Source organism: Anser anser, assembly GCF_964211835.1.
Source record: "Anser anser genome assembly, chromosome: Z".
Taxonomy (NCBI): domain Eukaryota; kingdom Metazoa; phylum Chordata; class Aves; order Anseriformes; family Anatidae; genus Anser; species Anser anser.
Genome location: NC_139723.1, coordinates 21266585 through 21292044, shown reverse-complemented (window position 1 = coordinate 21292044; position 25460 = coordinate 21266585). Strand labels below are relative to the sequence as shown.

General features: G+C 39.5%; 2 protein-coding genes across 2 annotated transcripts in view; one reads left to right on the top strand and one right to left on the bottom strand.

The window, feature by feature from the left end:
- The first annotated feature begins 2531 nt into the window (after nt 1-2531).
- PPIC (peptidylprolyl isomerase C) lies at nt 2532-10185 on the top strand. The gene is made up of 5 exons (XM_083816082.1): nt 2532-2727; nt 5785-5898; nt 6357-6450; nt 8059-8243; nt 9620-10185. The coding sequence occupies exons 1-5, from the start codon at nt 2560-2562 to the stop codon at nt 9746-9748; spliced, it is 690 nt and encodes a 229-aa protein (XP_083672208.1). The 5' UTR covers nt 2532-2559; the 3' UTR covers nt 9749-10185.
- A 1590-nt stretch (nt 10186-11775) lies between these two features.
- Nucleotides 11776-25460, bottom strand: part of SNX24 (sorting nexin 24) — a 97270-nt gene continuing 83585 nt past the window's right edge. The window contains exons 4-7 of the mRNA XM_083816083.1: nt 20213-20307; nt 18383-18415; nt 17420-17484; nt 11776-12794 (exon numbers count right to left, since the gene is read on the bottom strand). Of these exons, the coding sequence (XP_083672209.1) occupies nt 12724-12794; nt 17420-17484; nt 18383-18415; nt 20213-20307 (264 nt within the window). The 3' untranslated portion in view covers nt 11776-12723. The remainder of the gene's footprint in view (nt 12795-17419; nt 17485-18382; nt 18416-20212; nt 20308-25460) is intronic.

Here is a 25460-nt window from a genome sequence, read left to right as displayed (position 1 = left end):
GCAAACACTAATATTTTTACTGAGAGGGAGTAAAAAGGAACTTTACGTAGTACTCTGGATAGCACTGTTCAGCATACTTGCACCCTTCCATATTAGAAGTATTAGATGGAGCTGGCTAGCCAAACCATCTCTTCCTTGTTGTCTTTCTAGCTCATTGTTTGTTCCTCTGCACGTCATGATTTGAACTAGTCTACTAATATGACTGAATAGTTCTGAGAATGTCCCATCAGCTATTACTTCTCTTCTTTTAGATTCAAGATGTAGAATTAGTAACTGCTCCAGTTTTTCCCACCTTTCTGTCAATATTTTCCTCATGACTTGCATAAATCTGTACTATCAGAAATGCTCTGTCCCTTGTAGGTCTTTCCCTACTCACCCTTAAACCAAAAAACATTACCTTTAAAGTATTGAATAATATTAACATGCCCTCCTATATGTTCTAAGAGTAAGCTTTTTCCATTTTCATCATACTCCTCAGAACATGCCACAGTCTGTAATATTTGTTCATTGGTATAAAGATACATCTTCAGAGCAGATAAATACTAAATAGGCAACTGTAATAACAGTGGGCTGCAGTGATAAAGAGAGAGGAAAATGGTAAGTTTTCATCTTCTGAATTTTAATGATTTGAGATGTATGTGATTAGATATATATGTGGGTTGCAAACTATTTAGCTAAAATCCTTAACTACTTCGTTATCTAAAGAACTATGTTATCATACAAATAAAGTTTATACCCAGCTACTGGAAATGTCAGTAAATCTTTGGATTTTGTTATATTTCTGTTGTAAATCTTTGCTCCAGAGAAAGTCAAACACCATTACATGATGGTGCAATGAAACGGAATCATAATGCGAAATTCTCAGTACCTTAACATACTGGCAGAGAAAACAAACACTCAGTTTACTATGAGCAAACTCTCACATTCACATACTCTTCAAAAGTGCACTAACATATAGAATAATCTAGCATAAGACAGTATATTTCCAAGTCTGCTTTCAGATTTAAAGAATATGGGAAGTACAGCAACTGTTAGCAACAGGACCAAAGTACTTCTATCACCTATATATATATGAATTAGTTTTGTTTTGGCACTAAGACAAGCAGGTAATTAGCTAAAGAGAGACTGGGTAACTGTCTTGAACCATGCCCTGAAGCCCCATATCCCCCAGCGCTGAAAGTTAGTGCAGGCAGGGTTTCAGTAAAGCCCTCAGTTTTACAAAATGAGATCACCCACTGTATAGGTCAGGTGCAAAATCTGAGGCCTAGATTAGTCTAGTCTGGGTTAGTTTTTGACCCACGAGTTCCAGTCATAGATATTTTACTTCTGTTGAGAGCAGGGGATCTATCTGAGTCAGGCATAAGTTACACCAGATAATCACTCAGTGTACTATTTAATGTGGGACCTCTGAAAACCCCTCTTTGCTGTACCTGACAACTGAGTTTTTGCTGGAGTCACCTTATGAGAAATCTCATTGCACTCAGGAGTACCAGTGCAGTTACACATGGGGCAGAATCAATAACAGCAGCAAAGTGACATCCCAGGCGAAAAAATGTATCAGTGACCGATGTGGAATCAGAGGAGTAGATTAGGGTACGTCTGTGGTACTCTGTAGGTGGGATCAGGTGAACACTTTTGCAGTGGATCTTTCCAACGTCTCCATTTACCGTGCTTTGGTTCCCACTGCAGAGAGGCCTTGGCATGCACCAGCTGGATTCCCTTCAGATGAAACTACACCAGAAGACATGTTGCCCAACGCTCTTCAGATGTGAGTCAGCATTCAGCCAACCAGACCGACCACCAGAAAAGCACACATCAGCTGTTCAGCACCAAGCACGGTGCCCCACAAATCTGCCTCTGCTACTTGCTGATGCAGGCCTAGCATCAAGCAGCAGGGCTTGGCAGCGATGGCAGCGCAGCCGCAGAGGCGTGGAGCCTGCCCTGCTCCTCCAGCACTGCTCTCCAGCTCCAGGACAGCTCTGAAACAGCGCCAGGCTCCGTCGTGGGGCTGTGCCATACAGCCTGTGCGGCACAGCTACCCAGTTTGATCCTGAATATCCTCACGTATGCCACTGTCAACCTCTTGACTACAGCGTGTTGGTATGTGTTAATTATTTTTCTTTCATATGGTGGAATTTCGGAGGCCACAGGTTTCATCATGTTACAGCTTGCAGATTTTTCTGGGACTGTCAGCACATCGCTGTTTAGGTCAGATCCTGAATGTGAAAGACTTTTGAAAAGATGACAGGTCAGTGTCAAAGCTAGAGCAGTTTGCTACACTGGGATCCCTGATCCCCATCGTGGTGGGTGAGACATTGAGGTCCCTGACATCAGTCTGCTGAACTTGTTCCGGTGTGTCTCCTCAGCGCTCAGCGGTGGGGCCCCTCACAGGGGTGCCCAGCAGAGCCCCTAAACCCAAAGGGCACCACCAAAACCACCCCCCAGCACCACCACCTCCTCACAGCCCTGTGCCGCCTCGCCCCTCCCCTACACCCCCAGAAGCTACGCGGGGCCAGCGCCGGCCGCAAGGCGGATGGGTGACCCTCACCCCCCCGCCACATGGCGCAGGAGGAGCCGCCCGGCGGCGGGCGCAGGCGCCGCAGCGATCCCCTCAGCGCCATGGCCGGCGGGGGGCCGGCGGGGGTGCTCGGCGCCATCGCCTGCCTCTGCTTCCTGGCCCCGGCGGCTGCGGGATTCAGGAGGAGGGGGCCCAGCGTGACAGCCAAGGTGAGCAGCTGGGCGGCGGGCGAGGCCGATCGGGTGGCCCCGGGGCTGCGGCGGCGCCTCCCTCCCTCCCTTCTCCTTCCCTGCCCCGCGGGGATTTCCCTGCCAGCTCCGTGCCCGTCCCGTCCCGGCGGGGTTGGGGCGGTGGGGCCGGGTGGGGTCGAGCCTGGCCGCAACCCCCGGGGCTGTGCTGCGGGGCCGGGCCCCGGCGGCTGGCTGCTCCCGGGCTGCGGGAGGGGGGAGGCCGCTGGAGTAGGGGGGGGCGGGATAAATGGTGTAACTTTCTCCTTTCACCAGTTGGTTTGTTTTAATTATTGTTCCTGGAGAGTCCTCAGCCGCCGGCACGCCTCAGGTTGACGAGTGGGGCGGCACGGTGGTGGCCGGGGGATCGCACTCGCTGTCAGGGGGCAGGGGCTGCTTCCCCCGCCCTTCCCTCCCCCCCCCCCCCCCGCAAATTGTCTTCAATTAATGCCTTGCACGGTTTGGTCTCACATAAAGTACTGTGCTTCTCCCCACCGCCCCCTGGGGTGTCGCCGTATGCCTCTCTCTCGGTTCCTGCTCTGAGGGACGTGGAGGATTGTCACCTTCAGAGCCTCACAGAGCTCCTCAGACTGTGCCAGTTCTCTCTCTTCCAGGATTTTATTTAATCTTCCCCCTGTGGAAGGCACTCCAGATCTGCGAGCATCCCTGCTGCCCTCTTCTCTGCCTCTTCTAGGTTGGTGGTGTCACTCTGCGACAGGAGCCGGCGTTACGTGCAGCGCCCAGGGTGCGAAGGCGCAGTGCGGACGTGTGCCATGGCACCATCGTGTCCTTCTCTTGCCCTCTTCCACCTTTTAATGATTTCTGACGTGCATTTCTTTCTCTGATTTTCATGAGCCCAGGGTCAAACTTACTATCAAATGCATTTTCTGAGTGGAAGCCTTTTTAGCTCCCCTCACTGCGGCCATACAGGTGTTTTTCCACGTGCAATATGCTGCATTTATCAGGAGCTCATTTCATTTGTCATCATAATACCTGGTCAGCAGAAATCATGAGACCTTCCTTCAACAGTCAGCTTTTTTTTTCTCAAATTTTTCCCCTCTGATTTAACACTATTTGTCATTTCTTCATTTTGATGTAAATCCTTTTCTCCCAGTCATGTATGGGTATGTACACCATAACCAGCCTGCCTAACTGACCACAGTTAGGACTAACTGGACTCTTTCATTTCAGGCATGACACACTTACTGCAAATTGTAAACGATATTAAATATTTATATAAATATTAATCAGACACATCATGTTTGTTTTCTGAGAGTTTTCAGTGAAGATTCTGGCCATGTGTTTTTGGAAATTTGGGACTGCTGTGCTAACTCACTAAGTGTGCCATTGATTTTCAGAGAACTTAAGGAGATTTGCTTAGGAGAACACAGCTTCTCAACGCAAACATGACATACTGGAGATATGCACAGGCACATTTTGCAGTGTGTAATTAGGAAACACAGTGCTTTCCAAATACCAAGCAGGTAGAACAGGTGTGTGGGGTGCGAATGGGAAGCCAGGAACTTGGTGTTCACAAATGCAGAATAAGCTGAAGCAATGCAATGTGGAAGTACGGGGCTTGCTGCTTGGCCAAGGAGCACTGCAATCTGTGAGGCCTCCTGCCTGGGTTAGGTTTAAGATGCATCTTTGGGCTCTGTGGAAGCGTTTGATATTGCTCCTACTTGAGGGCATCGTTCTGTAGCCTTGGTTGTGTTGCCAGATGCTCACGTATTTCAGGCAGCCTTGTACCTGGACAACATCTCCGTGGAAAATGAGGTGTGCTTAGAACACCTACACAGGCGATAGATAACCTGTAGCTAGGGAGTCCTGATGGTAGAATTCAGAGGGGTATACTTATAAGGATGTCAAGAAATCAGTGAAAGTTTGTTGTTAATACTTTGGGAGCCACACATCTAAGAATTACGTTATTTAGTGCCAAGTGCCAAGGAAATGAATGAGGTGTACCAAAAGGAATTTTATTTTATTTTTGTATGTAGCTTTTATAATGTTAGCCAAAAGTTAAACAGTCGAAACCACATGGAAGATCAAGAAACGGTAAAAATGTTTAGTAGGGGAGCATGAAAGAGACATTCACATTGGAGAGCCTGTGGTCATTTATTATCATTATTGGACTAATTTCTTAGAGTTGCAGACAAGTAATATTTGGTCGAGTGCCACAAGGAACAGCAAATACCACATCATAGGAATACACATTGCCATTTCCTAGAAGTTGTAATAGTTTTTATGTAACTTTTTCAGAACTTCAAAATGCCTCATTTCCTGACAGCTGTTCCTGTTTTCAGTAATTGTTGGAACATTTTTGCACGTTCAGCGATGCCTTCAGATATTCTGAACTATATTAAAATGCCTTTTAAGTCTTTTGTCTGTTCCAAGTATGCTTTTTTAGCAACATGTACATAGAAGACTTTAGGCAGTCAGCTACCTCGTGTAGCCTGGTTATTTCTCTGGGCAGCTTTGAATTCTTATGTGGCAAAGTGACATGTTGCTGCAGCAGTAGGGTTTTCTTCCCGCTGTTTGTCAATTTAATGAATTGTAAGCTTTCCCCTCTACTTAATCACATACATACAAATGCCTAAAACAGTGAAGATTGTGACTGGATGGCAAACTATCATCTGTGGGACACGTCGGCACTATAGTTCTTTGTCACTGTTTATGACACTGGAATGGGAGCATTTTTCTTCCTTACCTCCTTTCTTATTTCACGTTTTCCATATGTCTTTAAATACTTGCATGTCTGGGAAAAAGCTTCCTGAGCCTTACCTTCAAACCTGTGATATAACAATGCCAGTGAGCCCTTAAAAACAATTAGAAATGAAATGTGTAGTCACCAGTTGTGGGACAGTTTGCCTAATCTGGTTTTGGTAGCTAGAAGGAAAACAGGACCCTCAGGGACTGAAGGATGCTATTAATATAGATCCGCCAAAGGCTGTTTCTTACTGTTGTGCACTTTGAAAAGCTTGGTCTTTTTGCTGCACTCATGTTTGTGTCTCTTGTGTTCTCTTCACAAAAAATGTCTAGGTCTTCTTTGATGTGAAGATTGGAGACAGAGATGTTGGCAGAATTACAATTGGATTGTTTGGAAAGGTTGTCCCCAAAACTGTGGAGAACTTCATTGTACTGGCAACTGGAGAAGTAGGTTTGCAGTTTTCTTCCACCGTGTGCTAAAGTTTGGATATGGGAAATAAACACTTGTTAAATGCCAGTTCAGCTGTGAACTGTCCGTCTTAACTCAGTGGGGTCAGTGCAGGAGAGCCATCCCTGAGGCTGTGCTCTGATGCGTAAGGCACAAAAGTCCTTGCAGGATGTTTCACAAGATGTAATTATGAGAAGTTGGGTATCAGCATCTCAGTTTGTCCCTACCATGCAGATCTAGCATGTGGAGGCACTGTGGTCAGGTGAAGATACCTGCTCTGTGGCACTGCACCCCAGCTGCATTCACCAGCATCTCACTTCAATTTGTTTCTTGCCAATATTTCTCTCAGGTGGTGGTGGTGTATTCTCTGACGGGATGATTCACCATACACTTATTTCCATATGATCATATAGAACTGCATGTTATATTCATTAAAAGATTTATTTCATTTTCTTAGAGAGGATATGGATACAAAGGAAGTAAATTTCATCGTGTGATCAAAGACTTCATGATTCAAGGAGGGGACTTCACAGCTGGAGATGGATCAGGAGGTAACATACTCAGTATCTGTCAGTTTCCCTCTCCTCTCTTCAAATGCCTACAGAAAAGATGGGCAAAACAACATTTTCTTTCTTTCTTTCAACTCCCATAAATGAAGAAAACATTTGTTTTGGAAGCATCTAGTACTTTTCCAAGCATCTTGGAGCATAAGCTGAAACTATTTGGATTACCAGATTACATGTAGAGCGTCCTAAAATTTTGCAGATAGCTCTCTTCTGTCTGACTTGTCCCCGTTCAAGCAGCATGGCTTTGCGTGGTGGGTTGGAGCCCCCTGAGCAGCTGAGCAGCTCTCGCAGCATCCTGTCTCCAAAAGATGGACATCTCTACCTTCCCCTGCTCTGGCTTTGCGGCAGTGCTTCTTCCCCGAGGCAGTCACTGCATGTATACATGAACCAGTTCAAGTCAACCTGCAGAAAACTAATCCATGATGAAAGAGTGGAAGCATAGAGAGAAGGCAGGTAGGGGAGGCATAGTCTGTCCTCTCTGTCCTCATCTCGGCCATTTCTGTGGAACTTTCTGAAATGTGCTGTGGGAGGGAATTTTCAAAGCAGGGACAGAGAAATTAGAAAATGAGGGTCTTGCTCTCTCTTTTTTTTTCTTCTGAAATTAAAACTTCTGCCTCCTGAGCCTCTGGAAGAGCAGTTCAGCCAGCCCACTGAGGGCAGTCCTAGTGCAGCATCTCTTGCATTGCATGCATTCTGGCTTCTGATTTCTTCTCTTCCTTTACACACATATTCTTCAGGCGCTACAATTTGAACTGTCTGCATACAGTGTTAGTGATTTCCCCGCTGGGACAGAATGGAAAGCACACATTCCTTTTCCTTGCAGCGAACAATGGGGAAGGCTAAAATACCAAAGACACAGTTTTAGCATTAAAGGTAGGCAATGTTTGTTTGCCTGCTAATACTGTTTATTGGGATAGCATCTGGCAGTGTGTTGGGAGCAGTGCCCCTACTGTGCAAGGCACTGTACAAATAAAGAATGCAACAGAGTTCTCTTTTCAAAGCGGTGGTGGTTTAAACATGACTAACGCTTTTTATTCTAAACTATTTTAAAACATCAAAATCCTTACGTAATGTTTGTACAAGTACACACCGAGTCTTTTAGGCTAGCTTCCCTTTGGTCTCCATACATTCCCAAACATGTCTGAAGTAATTTTGTATATTAGGAGGAAAATCTTGTAAAAGGAAATACTAAAATTGTCACAAAATATGGCTACTTTATTTTTAGTGGCTATAATTATGTAATTTAAATTTGTGGAAGAGGTTGAAGTATGCTGTTGTTCAGTGCTGTATGTTAGCAGGACCTTTGAAGATACTGAGTTTGCTTGTTAAATTCAGAGGCATGGTCAGCTTTAAATATTCTCTCTTTATATCTGGTGTTTTATCTTACCTTACTTTTTCCACATAAAATGCTTTCAGTTTACAGAATCACTGATGATGCAAGAGTGATGTTGCTGGGTTTACTCAAATTCATTAATTCATTAATCTTTATATTTTGTATCTTAGATCTTTTAATCTTGAGATCTTGAATTTGTACTTTGCTTTTCCCATTCTTGAAGATTTTTTTTATATTTATTCTTTATTTTTTAATCACAGGAAGAAGCATCTACGGAAAAAAATTTCCAGATGAGAACTTCAAGCTCAAACACTATGGAATTGGATGGGTTAGCATGGCTAATTCTGGCCCAGATACCAACGGATCCCAGTTTTTCATCAGTGTGACAAAGCCTTCTTGGTTAGATGGAAAACATGTAGTATTTGGCAAAGTCCTTGATGGAATGGTAAGTTAAAAGTAATGGTAAGATTAATTGAGGAAAATCTGCACAATATCTGTGTTAGCATAACTTGCCCTCAATTGTTCAAGACAGCTTGTTGTTAATCTAATGTGCACATGGTAGAAAAACAATGTGAAGAGCTTGAAGCCGAGAGATTTAGAATTGAAAGAAATAGCAGAAGATGATTACAGAAATGGAAACTTAAATCATCCCTTTGGCTTTCACATCTCTTGTTTCAGACTACTAACCACTGAAATCAGCACTGACACCTTTGCAGATTACACACACAGTAAGCTGAGGTCCCCCTTGTAGTAATGCTGCTAGCCATGAAATAATCGTACTTCTACAAGCTAAAATCTAATTTTGTAGCATGTGCTAATTATGGATAACACTTTCATTGATAGAGTTTTTAGAAGCATGTGCATGTAAAGTATACAAACATATGTTCAGATCTATTTAGAAAGGAAGAAATCTATGGTTAATATCCTCAAAATGTGCGTAGCAGCAAAACCGATCAAATATATCATTGCAAATAGAATATTTAAGTTCAAAAATATTATTTCCAACTGATTACGCTTCTCCTTTTAGGTTACTCCATTTAATCTATGTTTTGAAATAAATGGGGAAACATGACCTGCTGCACTGATCAGTTCTGTGGGGAGTTTGAAAATCTCATCAGAACGCTTTCCTCCCCGTCCCCTCCTGCGTATTGAATTCAGTTCTTGTGTGCTACAGTAGTAGCTGAAAAATTTTGAGGAGAGATTTAGACTAAGTTTTAGTTTAGTTAGATTAATGGGCAGATATCCAAAGACAGATAGTCAATATTTCTAACTGAATTTTGTCCTTTAAAAATACTACTTTAATTAGTTGCCTAACATGAGGCCTCTGCCTGTCTGACTGGCAGGCATGGTACTGCACTTAAAATCTGTGTGTCAGTTATACTGAAGGTAAAAGTAGTCATCAGATTCCTGTAAGCCCAGTGGTGATGTAGGATTAGAAAAACATTTACCGCTCATCCTTTATGATTTCAGGATTCAGTTTCTGCTCATAGACCTCAGATAAGACTCTGTATGCGCTAGGCTGATCAGCTGAAAGGATATTTTTAGCTGCTCCTTCGTAATATTTTGTTGGCTTTTTTTTTTTTTATAGAAGGGCAAACAGCCTTCCATGTGCTTCTGCCAACTTTGTGTGGGTTCCAGAGTGGCACAACTGGTAATGTGGAAAAAAGTGTCTGTGGGAACTAAACAGGGGAAAGGTCTCAGTTCAGATGTTGCTTAATAAACAGTAATGCTAGGAGCACTCGGGTGCTTACCTGGTGCCAGACTTGAGCCATTGGCATTTCCGTGACTAAACAGAACTACTTATTTTTATTTTTCACACAGTCTGTGGTGCACTCGATAGAACTTCAGCAGACAGATGAACATGACCGCCCCCTTCAAGACTGTGTGATTGTGAACAGCGGCAAAATAGCTATAAAAGAGCCATTTGTAGTTGAAGTAGATGGCTGGTGACACCAACAGTTGAAATGGAAAGTAAAATTTAATTCTTTGGGGCCCAGATTTTTGACTGACCTCGATTATGCATTGAGTGTTCTCCTTAAAACACGAGGCTATGTGTAGACAATGCTTATCATTTGCCACGTACATAATAGATAGGGCTGTTTCCGTAATAATTTGGTGGACCTGTTACACCTTGAAAATCAAGACATATCCAGCTAAATCCTAAATCTTGCAGAAAAGGTCTCTCATGAAAAATTTTAGAAGTACCTCTGTTTTTTTTCAAGGTTTGAAACAGTCATTTTGTTTTCTTTGGAAATTTTTGCAATTTTTGTTTCCACCTTTTCAACTGAAAATGTTATTTTCTGTAAAAGTATCAGCTTCTTTTAAATACATTTCTCGGGGCGGGGGAATAAAATGTTTTGAATAAATAAACTTGGATTTCAAATGAATACTGAAGAGGGTTTTGTTAATTTTGTTGGTGTTGATGTTGTTTGTTTTTTCCACCAGAGACCTTTTTTCTCACTTCAGTTGATACTACAAACTGTGAAGGGGTGCTGCTTCTCAGATGAGGTTGTAAGAAAGATTTGAGCGGGGTGGTAAATTTCTCTAATCTTAACTTGTCAGATAACGTCCCTACTGTCTTTCAAAAAAGCACTGTATTCAGATACAATCCTATACTCAAGGAAGAGCAGTTCTTTCTATTGTTAAGTAAGATCGTCAGTTAAACACTGATAAAAACAGAAGAGTCCATGGTTCTACAGCATGGTGGATTTTGTATCATAGCTAATTATGTTATCTATGGTAAGGCTCAAACACTTTTTTTCAGTTTTATTGTATGTCAGAGATGAAACTTCAGATTCGTTATTTTTGTAATGCTTCTTAAATACTCTTAAAAGCTGATAGCTTAACTGGTAGCTTTTGAACAAGGTTAGCGTAAGGTTCCGCTTTGGGACAGTTGTGTTAGGCTCTTTAGTGAGTTAGACAGTGTTTTCCATCAGAGATACGGACTTCTTTTGAGGTTTGCAGTATTTTAGAACTTACTTGAGACATAAGAGCTGGCTCCAAGATCTGGTGAAGGATTCACCCATCTGCACCCAAGGTGGCATGCCACTTAACTTAGAAGCGCCTGTTTTCCTGGAAGATGTCCTGCAGCCCATGCGAGGTGTTCAGACTTTGCATGGTGTAGGGTAGGAGTGAGCACTATGCTTGCAGAGCTGCCTACTGGCACCCTCTGCGTTTGCAAGTAATCAGGAAAACTCTGCGCAGGGACTTATCAAAGGTTCTCCTAATGTCAATTGGTGTTACAAAGCTAATTCTGCTGGTTCATCACCGACAGTCCTGGGTCCTCTCCTGAAGGTAAATACTGATGCTTTTTTGGAGACCTGTGCAGGATTGCTCCCTCTAGAACAGGGCTAGAGGAAAGCTTGAACAGGACCTCCAGATTTGCCTAGTATTACGCAGTCAGACTTCCATCTTAACTCTGTTCAGTTTGTGCTGTGGATTTGTTTTTTCCTACTAAAACATTCCAGGTAAGACTCCAGAAAGCATCACTAGGAAGCAGTGTTTGGAAATAAGAGCAAGAACATTTTGTACTCCCTTAGCCAAATAGCTCTCTACTACTAGCTTTCCTGGAGGTTAATCCTTCAGACAGGAAAGAGAGCTCTACCACCTGAACAAGTCCTGCAACCACCTCTTAAGCAAGTCCCAACTTTTCACCATTTCCAAGCAGCTTTAAAACAGATTCAATAGCAGGAGGCAACCCATGTCTCCAGGATCAGTCTTCTGTTAGTGCCTAGCTTAGCTGCTACTGCTTTTCTGCAACACTATTTCTCTGATTAGCCCAAGGACTTACTAGCAGTGTTCAGTCACACCGTTTTATAAGTGCAGCATATTTGGATAGCGTTGTGCTGGGAATATTAGATGAACAGGCAACCGAGTATTTTCTCATGCTTTGTGTGGCGATGTCAGAACCATCTCTGATAAGTTCAGAAATGTCTTGTTTGAACAGAAATGCACAAAAAATACATTGAAGCAGTACATTCAAGTTCTAAGTAATTTATTTGGTAAACTCCAGTATCACACATACGATTTCCAGTTAAATCTGAACAAATACATATATACACAAGTAAATGTATATATAAGTTTTATCATGTTACTAGTTAATCATAGTCTTGCATTAGCTTACCACAGAGCTGCATGCTCTGTGACTCATAAAATGTTAAGATATGGAATACAGTCTGCAAGTCAACTCAAAGAGTAAACATACATACAGATTATTTGTTATAACGAAATGAGATGCATAAATGCCATGTAAAATCACCTGGTCGATAAAATCATTTTGACTAAAATCTAGACAATTTCCTGAAAGACAGCTATGCATTACAGAATTGGAAGCGTATTTTCTAATAGAAACTCTCCATACACCTACGTTGGCTCTTTTCCAACCTAATATTAAGGAGCAGATTCAAAATAAGTTAAGAAAAATGATCAAAATACTTTAAGATGTTTTCAATTTTTTCTTGCTTTTTTTTTTTTTTTTTTTTTGCCCCTCCACTTTCTCACGCGCTCTCTTCAGTGCCAGCACTTTCAATCCATCCACTGCCAGCAATGGGTACTTGTGCTGGGAAAAATCCAGGTACAAAAAAGTTTAGTGTAATTTATGATAGAAATGATTAAAAAGTAATTATTTGCAAATGGTAGTGTAATTCAGTGTATGACTTTCAGCTTTTAGTGTTAAATAGTTAGAGCATGTCTACATATAAGGTATAAATAACTTCTATATTGTTGTTTCCGTATCTTTTTTTTCCTTAAAAGCAGCAACTGTAGTGACATTGATTTTATTTAAAGAGATACAATGCTTGAACTGAAGCTGAGGTTGTGCCTCTTGATTTTGAATGTAATTATCACATTACAGAACCTTATTATTACTAGTATCATTAAGCATGACTCGGAGACTTGATTCAGCTTCTTCTAGCCACGTATCCCTTCTACCTCGGCAGTAAATGAGGATAAAATATTCCATGTAGGATGCCTTCTATAACTACATTAGGAAAGTCATCTGAAAGAAAAGAAAAGAAAATACCTTGCTTTATTATCTATGTCAGTGCAATAGGTGTTCTTGTGAAACTTCACTACGTAAGGGCTAGTATAATCTGGGTTACTACATCGCTCAACTGTTTATCCATGTTGGGGATGTGCTATTAGTAATGCTGTTTCAGCACTAAAGCCACTTTAGTGTAGCACTGGGTATTGCATGAATGCGCTGCCAGATTTGTAGCTTATTGATTTAAAGGGATGTTCTAATACTTAATGCTGCTAGGCTCCAGCTCTTTATCTGAATCTTTTCTCACAAGGAAGATGGATTACACTGGCAATTCAATTTCTAACAAAATCTCAATATACTTGAAGGAATTCCAAGATTGCTACTGGGAATACTTCAAAGCTGTTTTTCCATTGTGGTTTACAGCAATGTTTAGACTGAGAAGACTTGGGGATGCCTATACCATCAGAGATGATTATTTGAGGCAGAAAAATTTCAGGCTGACTAATCAACATGAAATGTCACATGTTACAAAAAGTCATCCTATATTATATGAAGGAGGAAAAAAAAAACAAAACTTCTCACCACAGCTGCAAAGGAAACTGGCACTTAAATTTTCATGTTAAATTTAACATGAAGGAATTATGTGATAAAAGACAATATATCTGCACAGGGGAATGGCAGCATGTACATTACTGAAGTGAAAACATTTTTCAACCAGCTCCTGCCTTCTTAATGAAGGGTTGACTTAAATCACTGGGCATTAGAAGTAAGAATTTCTGATCACATTTTATGATCTCAAAATTGAAAGAATGGTTCTAATACAGAACTTTCCACCCTAATCAACTTTTGTCCTTCAGCTATGAGCCTGCAGGATATTCAAAAATGGGCAGATGCAGCTTTCATAAAGACCATCAGATACTCGATAAATTAAATTACTAATGTGGGTGGGAATTAGGTTTTGCCCCCTAGTCGTGTTGCTAATATCATTTTAGAGCTAAAAACAGCGAGAAAAAATTGGTTTGGACTGAGTTAAAAAAAAATCCTTATTAGCTTAAAGGAGTTAACTCATCAGGTATTAATAATTGATTCAAATGTACTAAAGGCTTTACGAACAGGTATTTTAGGATGTTGTCATGAACCGCAACCTCCACCTTAAACAATACAGGCATAATTTTTCCTAACTTCTCATAGTAAGTTGTCATTATACATTTCCTGTTAGTGCTTTGAATCCAATAATGATTTCTGAGGTTGTTGTACACTCTGCTATCCCAAATCACCCTGATAGGGTAACTCTACACTGTTATCTTACCAGTGTATTAAAAAATACACTGGTAAGAGCAGTCTGAAGTTTTCCTTCTAAATTAAATGCTGAAGCTCCAGCAACCTGCATTTACTCGTTCTGTTACAGTATGTAATACAGGATGTACAGCAAAATAAATATTTAATAAAAAGAGATACAACTTTATAGCATCAGTGAGGCCTTGATGCCTTAAAAATCAAGCATATTAATTTACGTTAAACGTAATACTACACTGAAACACTGTCTTGCATGCAGTTCTATGATACTTAGATAACTTCAGGAATTGTTAGAATAATTTTCAAGCAAGTGACAATAAATCTGAAATTCTATTTTTCAGCCATTTTAGTTTTGCAGCATTTTAGATTTTTCCCCCCATTGTTCTTCAGAATAGGTGCTCATGCACTGCTGTGTTAGGTAGGTCATGAAAAAGTCAGTCTGAAAACCAATGATGTTTGTAATCGTAAATCTAATTTTTGGAAAGTTGTCTAGGAATATAACTGCCTAAAATGTAGTCATTAAAATAATAGCAACATTGTTCTTTATAAAAACAAATAACAGTACAACAGGGAAAAAATAGGTTATTATGTTCCAGAAACAGCTATTTATTTCATGAAAAATCCACAAATACGCAATTTCCTATTTTATCAAAAGATGTTTGCACAGGCATTTCTGTACCCAGGAAAGACTAACTCCACTTCTGATCTAAACAACTGTCATAGTTGACCTTCTTCAAAGAGTGAACGCAATGAATAGTTATTTGCTAATGGACACTCACTTTTCATCATAGAACAACCTTGGCTGCTTTTTACAAAGGAATCTATCAAAGTGGGAACTGAGCAGAGACAAAATTTTAGAAAGCTCATTCTGTATTTTCTCTGTGGTACAGAGAAAGAAGATTTAAATGCAACAGTAGATGTGTAAAAACTGTTTTCTTTCTGACTAGGCTGAGCCAACTCAGAAGAGCCTCTAGACCTAGTGGTTGTTTTTTTTTTCTCCCCTCTTTTAAAACTAGAGCTCACATTCTACTTCGTGTTTTAATTCATTAAATACTAAGATAAAGAATAATTTGCAAGTGAATTTGATATTTTAGGGTCTTCAAATATGGCAAACCTGCCATATAAAATTCTAAATATTGTATGTCAAAGACAAAAAAAGTTTGCATTGGCAAAAGCCTTAAAAGTCCTTTGTCTCAGCTGTCACTAACAAAGTCTACTTAATATTTAAACATTTCACGCAACAGAAGAGGCATTTATCTTCATCCAAAATAGAGCAATACTTAAAATATGTAGTATCACTGTAAAGCTACTGATGATTTCAAGAAAAGGAAGCTCAGCCTTACTCATAGTACACATTAGGGAAGGAAGATAAATACCCTCACAGAACTGCAAAATCTTGAGTACAAGTCTTGGAGCAAACCCTTACATGTCAGCTGAAAACACTAAGCGCTATCTTAATGTTTCAAGATAACTGTACATAAAGTCCATGTTCTCTCTTGGGAATAACGTGGAATTAAATGACATTCATAATTTACACACTGTTCTAGACGAGTCCAAGTTTGCAATTAAGCAGAGTGTTAAACACTAAGATTACGATAAGCAATGCCTCTCTCTCTAAATATTAGCATAAGTAGCATCTGAAACAATTTTAGACAGAGGTAACTCTGTGGGTGCCTCTGCATTAGTGTTGTCATTTTGGGTCAGGAATGACTCTGTCAAGTGACTCTTCTAACCCCTTCCACTTGATGTTGGTTCTTCAGTTTTGTGCTCTGTACTCCAGCCTCAAACTGACATTCAGTCCATGTAACCAGGCAGCACTAACCCAAGAGGAAGCAAAACCACCCTACAATGTGTCTATTGTGGACCTCAGTGACACAGGACTTCTGCACCCGCTCTTTCACTCTGGAGCTGTGGCTTTATATTAAGACTCCATGGGGTCAGTCCTGTTGGGCCACACTACTTGCTTAAGTGGACACAGGCTGCAAAACAGACTGTTAACTATGTAACTATATATATAACTGTTACCTGCTCAAAATACAGGAGCCTCAACCCAATGGTTTTGAAGGACAGCTTGAAAATCCACAGAATGACAGCATGGCTGAGGCTGAGGGGGACCTCTGGGTGTGCTGGGTCCAAGCACAGCAGAGTGCCCAGCATCATGTCTGGGGGGCTTTTGGAGGTCCCCAAGGAGGGTGACCCCACAGCTTCTGGGCAGCATGTGCCAGTGCTCGGTCACCTGCAGCCTCCTGTGTCCAGGAGGATGAGAGGCACTGGGCACCACTGACAAGAGCCTGGCTCTGTCTTCTTTATACCTTGCTGTCAGGTATTTATATGTGTATCTTGAGAAAATCTCAAGGAAGTACACCTGAGTGGCTAAGAAACTACAAGCAAACACTTGTTTTCTTCTATACTTACTCTTTAAAATTTCGTGATTTTCAAGGTAGCTCAAGAACCTGACTTGATTTCAATAGATGGTATTTTATAAAATCAAAGAGAATACTATGTTTAAAATAATCTTAATTTAGAGCTCTGGGAGAAAGTTATTCCTTGAAAGTGTATTCATACCCATAATGAAAAAGGATGAAAAAATCAAAACATGTGTTTTAATACAAAATTTAGTAGAAATAACAGTTCTAACAAGTAAAATGACAAATCCAGGTGTAACAGAGTACTAAAAATATCATTTTTTTCCCTGCACATATATAATTCTAGAAAGAAGACAGAGGATAAGCTCTCTAAATTAATAATGCAAAGAACTTTAAAAAAAATGAAAGGGAAAAAGGTTTATAACAAGCTATTTCAAACACTCTTTTGAACCATGTATTAAGAGATGAAGGCTAACATAAATGTCCTGTGAACACATCAATTACGCTTAAAAGTATACATTCTTTTTTCTTTCTTTTCCCCTAAAGAGCTCGAGAGGTTATAAATGATAAGAAATAGTAATAATCCAAATGGAAATACAAACATGCTCACAGTAGATCGACTGGTGTTTAGGGAAAAAGCACTTATAAAGGACCGGGCCTCAAGTTCAAATCCTTCAGGCAAAACAGCCCAAAGGGTCAACAACAAAAAAAAGAAGAACAATGTTCTTAGTCTCCTGATTTGAATTCTCAGTAGATTTGTCTCAGAGAACAACTAGGAGAGAAAAATACACCCTTTTATAAATCACCCACCCCACTCAGTGTTCTAATGGTTTCTTACACAAGAACTATTGTTTTATTGGCAGGTTATTAGATTTTGGACCAGTGTCATTTGACTACGCCTGTATTAATAATAATGTGGTTTATGCAGCGCAGGGTCAGATCAGTAAAGCACTGTTAACAGATGACAGGTTTGATTACCGTTGGCTTTAGGCAAGACATATGGATCCCTTAGGAACAGCAGCACAGGCTGGTGGGACAGTTTGCTGGAAAGGTCAAGAACAGGGATGTCAGTATCAAGGGACAGTAAACAGAATATTCTACAAACTAGCTTTGATAAAGTGAGGTGATCAAGCTGCTCAGGACTAGTGCTGGAGTGTTTCTGCACACCACCGCTGTCCAGGGGGGCGGACGCCATCTCCCAGGAGCAAGACTCGCTGCTCCGCCACCACAAAGTGAAACCATTAATTTGAAATTGGAGGTGAACAGGTCACATCCAGGAGGGGTGGTGTGCAGCCAGCCTGAGTCTTCCCGATCCTGCTCTGCTCGCTGTAAGGCAGACAAGAACATCTCGGCCAGGTTCCGCTGCCTGTAGGCTCTTCCGGCCACTGAGCAGGCTCAAAATTTCACCGTGTTTTTCCAGCCTCCTTAGAGGCTGCTGTACGCCTTACCTGGGCAGAGTGACCGGCATCCCAGGACTGTCTCCCACCCTGCTCACACAACCCACATCCTTCTCCAGCCAGTGCCAGCCCTGCCTGGTCTGCTCTGTGCATATGTTTGCAAGGTGGTGCAACCAGATACACAAAGCTCTAACAAATGCTTAGGGAAGAACCCAAGCCTCTAATTAGCTTCTGTTAAATCTTCTTGCTACAAAAAATACACATCAATGGGTAAAAACACTCCTAGAAATATTTCACAGCTAACAGTATTCTGTTAGGGTTTTGTAAGGAATTTCTGTATATAAGCATAAGGCATGCTCAATTCACAACACAAAGACATGGAGCTAACACAGCTGATGAAATTAGCTGTGACATTTAACAAATAAATTAATTTTAGTGCTAAACTACTTTTATTTTGACAACTGTGAGGAAAATAGAGGAAATGCCAATAATTGCAAGTAGCTTATTAATCTGACATCCTAGAAAGATTAGAAATCGAGCTTACCTTGATTCTTCAGATTCTGTTTCATCAAAAGAGCTGCAATTAAAGTTACAGGAAACTTTAGCTACAATAAAATTAACACACAATCAAAAAAAAAAAGAATATCAACAACACAAAAACAACAACATATAAACACACACAAAAACCCCACCAATCATCCAACCAAAAAAATAAACCACCACCAAATCCTTCAAGAACCATAAAAGGGAGCAACATTTCTCTGGTGAGTAGCTGCATAATGCAGTGAGAGAAACAAACACGGGAGACAATATTATTTTACAACCACCACTACGTGGAAATCACAGAATCCACTTTACTCCAACAGATTCACAAGCATGCCTATCTATAAAGTGATGGGTGCACTGTCCTACTCTGGGTATTGGCTGATGTCATTAACTACAAGTGAAAACTGCAAGTCTGCTGGCTTTTGTCTGCATCACTGAAGGCTGCTTATTTATTTATTTCTGGACAACATGGTTGGAACATACATAGTTTTACGTATCTGTTGTGGGTAGCATGACTGCTAATATCACGCTGACTGCATATGGAGCATATTTGCTATGACACAATCACCCTCAAAACCACTGTATGTGTTGTAGCTGAATAATCCCTGTGGATTCATATTCAATATTAGGCGCACCATTGGTGAACCATAATTTCAAATTTTACTACTCACTTTTGGAATAACAATTCCATGATTCTCTGGGAAAATCATGGCTTGTGATGCAGACCTAAAATAATTTTCATATGAATGCCCATTTAGGGAGGTAGATAATAATTTAAAGCTCTACTTAAAGATTTCAAAGCAGTAGCATATTTACTACCATGCAGAAGAAACTAGGGATCACCCCTTCCTCTCCAACTCCATTTTGGATCTCCATTTGACAGCTGTGGTTTGGGTTTGGCTCCACAACTCAATGGTGTAGTTGGCTGGACAACCCATCTGCTTTCATAGAGACAAGTTTATCAGGGTTTAGGAGACTGAATGCTGGAGATCACTCTGGGCCATTGACACCTCTGAGTCTAAGAGGGCCTCACAATTATCTGTATGCTTCTCAACCCACCCCTCTGGAACAGAGGACATTCTGTGCATCTGTAGTGGAGAGGGGTGGGTTGAGAGTGGAACAGGGACACAGTGGGGAGTGGAACAGGGACGTGGCTTTCTAGGGAGCAAGTTCAAACAACGCTGCTGGACCTTCCAACCACATCAGGCTACATAGTGAAAGAAATTACTCTCCCTACAGACAATAAAAGAACTTCCAGATACACTGTTCTAGGATTTCCATAGTCATTACATTCACCATAATCATACTAAGAGTCTCTTTTTCTACACTAGTCAAAAACCCTTCCCAAGGGGAGGGCAATGGGGCTATTGGGGTAGACGTCATCAGAGAGATGAAAGACCCCGTTTTCAAACACAGACAGGGTGAACATAAAAATGATCACAGAATAAATTTCTGCTTTGTCCAAATATTAATAATAACCATAAATCACACACATACAAATTCTTTCTATGCAGTGTTTATGAATATCTTCTAATATTCTTTTCACTAGATACTTCAAGATCTATGAGAAAATCGTATTTTTCTCATCCAAACCCTCCTTTGCTTTCCAAGAATATTACATTTAACTCCATTTCTGTCTTTGAACAGGCTGGATTTATTTTACCACCTTTTGGGGATATATAAACATACTTAACATGAACCTAATGCCCATTTATTTTACAGTGTTAGAGTTGGCAGCAAGACCATTTTAAGTCAATGGAATTGCATCAGCACTGAGTGGATATGGGCCTTCTGGCCTCCATGTATTTTTCAATAAATGAGAGCTTACCCACAACTTTCTGCTTTTGGCAGGGTAGGTACATGTCGAACGTTCAGGAAATCAAGAAATATTTTAGGAAGCTCTTCATTTTCTAAAATGACTGTCTGTAATAAATAAATAAATACATGAAAGGTATAATAGAAAACCAAAACTTATATATATATATATATATATATATATATTGCACACTTTTAACTCAAGCTACCAAAACATTTTCCATTTGCAACACTGTTCAATTCTTCTTCACTTTTTAGCACCTATTTTGGCGTGCTTCATTTCAATAGGAAAACCAAAGTTCTTAATGAATCATATATAAATACTTTCAGCTTCTGCTACTACATTGTTTTTCACTTGCCACCACTGGTGCCAAGCTAGAAGCCTCTCAAACAGAGATGTCTGATTCTGAAACTAAGTTACAGGCACATTCATTTGTGAATAAACCTCTATTTGTTTAAAACATAAAATAAAACAGCTACAGCTCAGTGCTTCAGTGTTCACCTCTCTAAAGATCCCTGCCTGGCACAACAGTGGAAAAAGGAAGTCTCAACTTTGTCGAACTTTATTAATGCATGCCTTACTAATTAATGCATGCAAACAAGGTAAACTCTTTGCTTGTCTTGACAGATCAGCTTACAGCGTACTCTTCATATTTGCACGGTGATTCCTAAAGACAAAGCTCTGACCAAAGACCTTCTGGTCTCTCACCAAAGACCTGCCACGTTCTTCCATGGCAATGACATAATGGCTGGATGGACTCCATCCTCCTTTGTTTTTGCACAGACGATGTGACTTACAATTTCTAGTAAATTAATTAAAAGTACACTTAAAAATACATAGCAAATAAATGAAATGCTTACATGCATATTCATCATGAAAGAATGACTTTTAAAGAAACAGAAGACCTCTAACAGTTTCACAAATGCAGACCAAAAAAAAAAAAAAACCACCAAAAAAGTTGATTTTCACATGGCAAACAAACCAGTTCATATATTCAACCAATGTCTCATCTGAAAGATTAACTCTTATTTATTTACTGTTCACACTGCCACACATCTATATAGATATTAGAGTACAGTACTTCACATACAAATGAAAGTCACAAGCTCTTCTCTAAAGAGCTTTGCTTCATAAAGGCCTGACCCAGAGCGAATATATACATGGAAGAAACTTCTCCAGATTTATAAATAAATGGTTAAATAAAATCACTTGTGCAAGTAAAGCTATCCACTTTCACACCCTGTGTTAGAAGAAACGAAACTAGAGAAGAAATAACAATGGTGATGGGAGGAAAATATACTCTGCTTATACACAGGAGATAACTTATTGCTGTGTACATATTCTTCTACATTGCAATATTAGAAGGAAGACACAATAGCATGCAGAGGAGAACAGGCACACACACACACACACAAAAAAAAGAGGTTGGAAAAGACATATAGAGGTCATCTCATCTACTCCAGACTCAGAGCAGTTTGGACTAAGGTTTTACAGCAAAAAATTTTGGTTATTTGTGTAATGAAAAAATCCAGTTGATCTAAAAACTACATAGTGTACAAAGACTCAAAGAGAGAAACACATTTAAAAACAAAGACATTTGGTAAATGGTTGTTTTTATGTTACATCTGCAAATCTGAATTCAGAGTCTACATTTCTTCAACAGTTGAAGCCATCACAAAGAGGTTAAAAAAATAACAAGGAAAAATACAGCTTTTGGACTTTTCTGTCCTAGATTGTAATGGATATAACAACTTTTATGGAAGAAACAGAAAGATGTGAAATGTTGACAAGTGTTAAGCCTTTCAGTTCACCTTTATATGAAGATGCTGCATTAAAAAATGCCACTTCATCTGCATTCTGTAAAATCAGCGCTCCACTGCTGCAAAATTTATCTTGTTCTGCATTCAGGTTATGCACAGAAGGAGGAGTGGAGGTGGATGCATATTCAGAGGCTGTGTGAATTGCATAACAATGTGTATGACGTGCTCAAATAAAACCATCTTACTAATTAGATGCAATGGAGAACTACAAGAAGTTGTGTAAAGATACTTAAGGGCATCCAGTGCTTCCATGCAACCTCATGCTTGCACTTCCTGTTCCCAGCTTTTTCCAAAAGAAGAGTTGCCTGCTGAGGCTGCTCAACAGAGCAGTGATTGTTAGGGATATGCTGTTGTGTAAAAATAAAAGCTCTCAACAGCTCTTACAAACCGATTTGCTGCTATTCCCACTCACTCCAGATTAATATCTCATTCTGTTTCTTTCAATTTTTTTTCACAACATGCATCAAGTCAACCCAAACCCTGATAGACTGCCCCAACCAAATGTAGTTCACAAAAGAGATGTGAGGAAATAGCATTTGTTTTAGTGTCTTTTTCCAAAAAGTATGTTAATTGTCAGTAACTCTACTTTTCAATAAGCTCTTCAATAAATTTCAAGCAGCAAAATTTGTAGAGAAACAAAGGCAATTTTGCACTGTACTGTATTTGGATACTGCCTCTGCTGACTGGGAATTTTATCATTTCCAGAATTTTATGAAGAAAAATACGACTGTATTGAAAAAAAATAGGGGTTTTCCAATTAATGTAATGCAACAGACATTTTAAGGAATCACAAAATAATGGAATATTTACTTATTTAAATAATGACCAGCAAGTGAACAAATTATCTTCTGGTTTGACTTTAATGCCAAAAATGGACAGCACACAATCTAGCTGTTTAATATACATGGTAGAAACTGTGCTTTCAGAAAGTACTATGCCTTCAGAAAAGACCTTGGGAACAACAAAAAACTAGCCCATGCTGAATTAGGTGCATCTCTTTATCTGTATTTTCTGTATCTGGTGGTGGCCAGTGGATATTCAGAGAAAAATATAAGTGTATTCTTAACTTTGCATTTAAGTTGTTCAAAAATATTCTTAAATCTGAAGTAAGTGTTTTTGTAATTGGCTTAATATACCTGGAAATAACCCATAATACAACGGATTTTTGACTTATGATTGAAAACTATTTTGCAAACTTGATCTTTAGGTAAGAGCTGAGTAGAAAAGTTTCCAGTAAGTAAAATCTCTAAACCACAATCTATAATTTGTGATGTAAAATGCTCAAATGTTGCTTGCATTCAAGTGAATATAAGACAGTGGCTTGTAAACATGACTACATCTCATTTTCTCAGCAATCAATCAGTTAAAGATATATATTTTCAAAGAAATAAAACTTTACAATTATTTTATTAGTAACATCTGAATTCTACCAAGATCATAGTAATGATTTTCAAATATGGACCCCAGCAAATTAATTAGACTGATTTAAAACAAAAATCAGAATGTGTATTTCCTTACTGAAAACAAAACAAAAACAACAAGAAGGAAAAAAAAAACCACAAAGAACTAAAAGAACTAAAACACCTAACACAAACAACCTCTGGCAGATTTGGGCAGTGACCCCACAATACATTTTTCAAACTCAATTGATTTCTGCTGAACTAAGCGCATAAATGCCATATTTTCTTAAAAAAACGTAAAGGGTGTTTATCCGTTACTGTCATACTTTAATGAACTACTCCATGCTCTAGAAAAACAACAACAACAAAAAAATCACACTTACACAAGGGAAAGCTTGATGTTTATATCAGCAGAAATGTATTTTTTCTTCGAAAGGGTGTAATTATTATTATGTAACACAAATCACAAAAATCCCAATTTTTCTACCTTATCAGTTTTATAAAATCATGTTCCCTGAGGATGTCATTGATTAGTTGCACATGTTCTTTCAGTGACATCCAAAATACTTAATTGTCAGTTATCTTTTCTCCTTCAGCAGGTAAAATATAGTCACAAAATTGCAAAGGGACTTGTTCTGCCTTAACCTTAGCTAGATGCCATCATGCAGTGGAAAACAGTGCTAAAATATCACAGGATAATGCTCTCCAACAAGGGAGACATATAAACAGCATAATGATTTCCCACGAGTTTTCTTTTTAGAAAATTGTCACTAAAGCCAGGGTAAATGGTGACATATCTTCACAGAAGACACTGAAATCGAACACTGGCATTCTAGTTAGGTCCAAACCTACTCATCAGCCAATTATAACAGTAACTGAACAGCTTGCTGAAAACCTGAACAAGACCACTTTGCTAACCTTAGGAGATCATACGACAGGAATGTACTATTTTCACAGATTTTATTATTATTATTATTGTTGGTTTTGTTTTTAATGAAAAAGACTTAAAAATAATTTCTTACAATCATGTCTCATACTTTCTCAAGGTTACTGGAACAGCCATTAGAGAGGAAGAAATGAGAATGGGGAGCTGAGTTACAAGGTTTTTAAGAGTCCTTACAGACTTTTCCATTCAATCGGGTTTAGTTTGAAATGCTGTGCTGTTAGGGTGAAAAAGTTCATGACAGTTTTTCCTCTCTTCACAGGGAAAGATGCTTCACAATACCTAATTCAGTGGTGCAACTAAAAAGGGGGAGAAGAAAATCAATACTTTCCAGCTACAGTAAGTAGGCTGGAGTGTCAGTCTCCACTGGGACCAAAACCCACATCTTTTAGAACACCTTAGAGCCTATATTCTTCTATTAACCTCCTTTTCCTGAACTGCTTTATACAGTCCCATGAAATGATAAAAAGGTTACCAAAAAAATGTATTAACTAAAAACCAAGTAGACAGAGGAACCAGACTTCTAAGAGAAATGTTCCTTTTCTTTTTTTTTTTTTTTAAATAGCAGATACAATAGTGCTTTGTATTACCCATTGTAAAGACCTACAAAAAATTTACTTCTTTCGTCAGTGAGAATGTTATTGCATGCTATCAACAAGAATTATCTCTAAGTATATCACTTAAGTTGTCATAGTAAGGAATCACCACTTTTCAGTACCACCAGAAATGGTGGTACCACTGATGGGCAGTTTTGTTAGAGCAGGAGGTATCAACGTTGCTTAAAATTCTGTACAAAGACATAAGAAGCACAAAACCACAAATACAGCAACACTAAAGTGATGTTCTTTCTATACAAAGCACCATCTAGCCAACGCTCCTAGACTGCCTATCAAATGGAAATCAACAGCAGAGGTGTGCAATCTATACAGTAGAGCCTGAAAGCAAACAAGATGTTGACTGTAGGTATTATATGCCAACAAAGACCCATAAAATAATATCTGAAAGTTAATGTAAAAGGTTTTACAGCAAAAGTTTATTTTTTTTTAAAGAATGAATGAAAGAACAAACAAAAGAACGAAGGAAAGAAGGAATGAAAA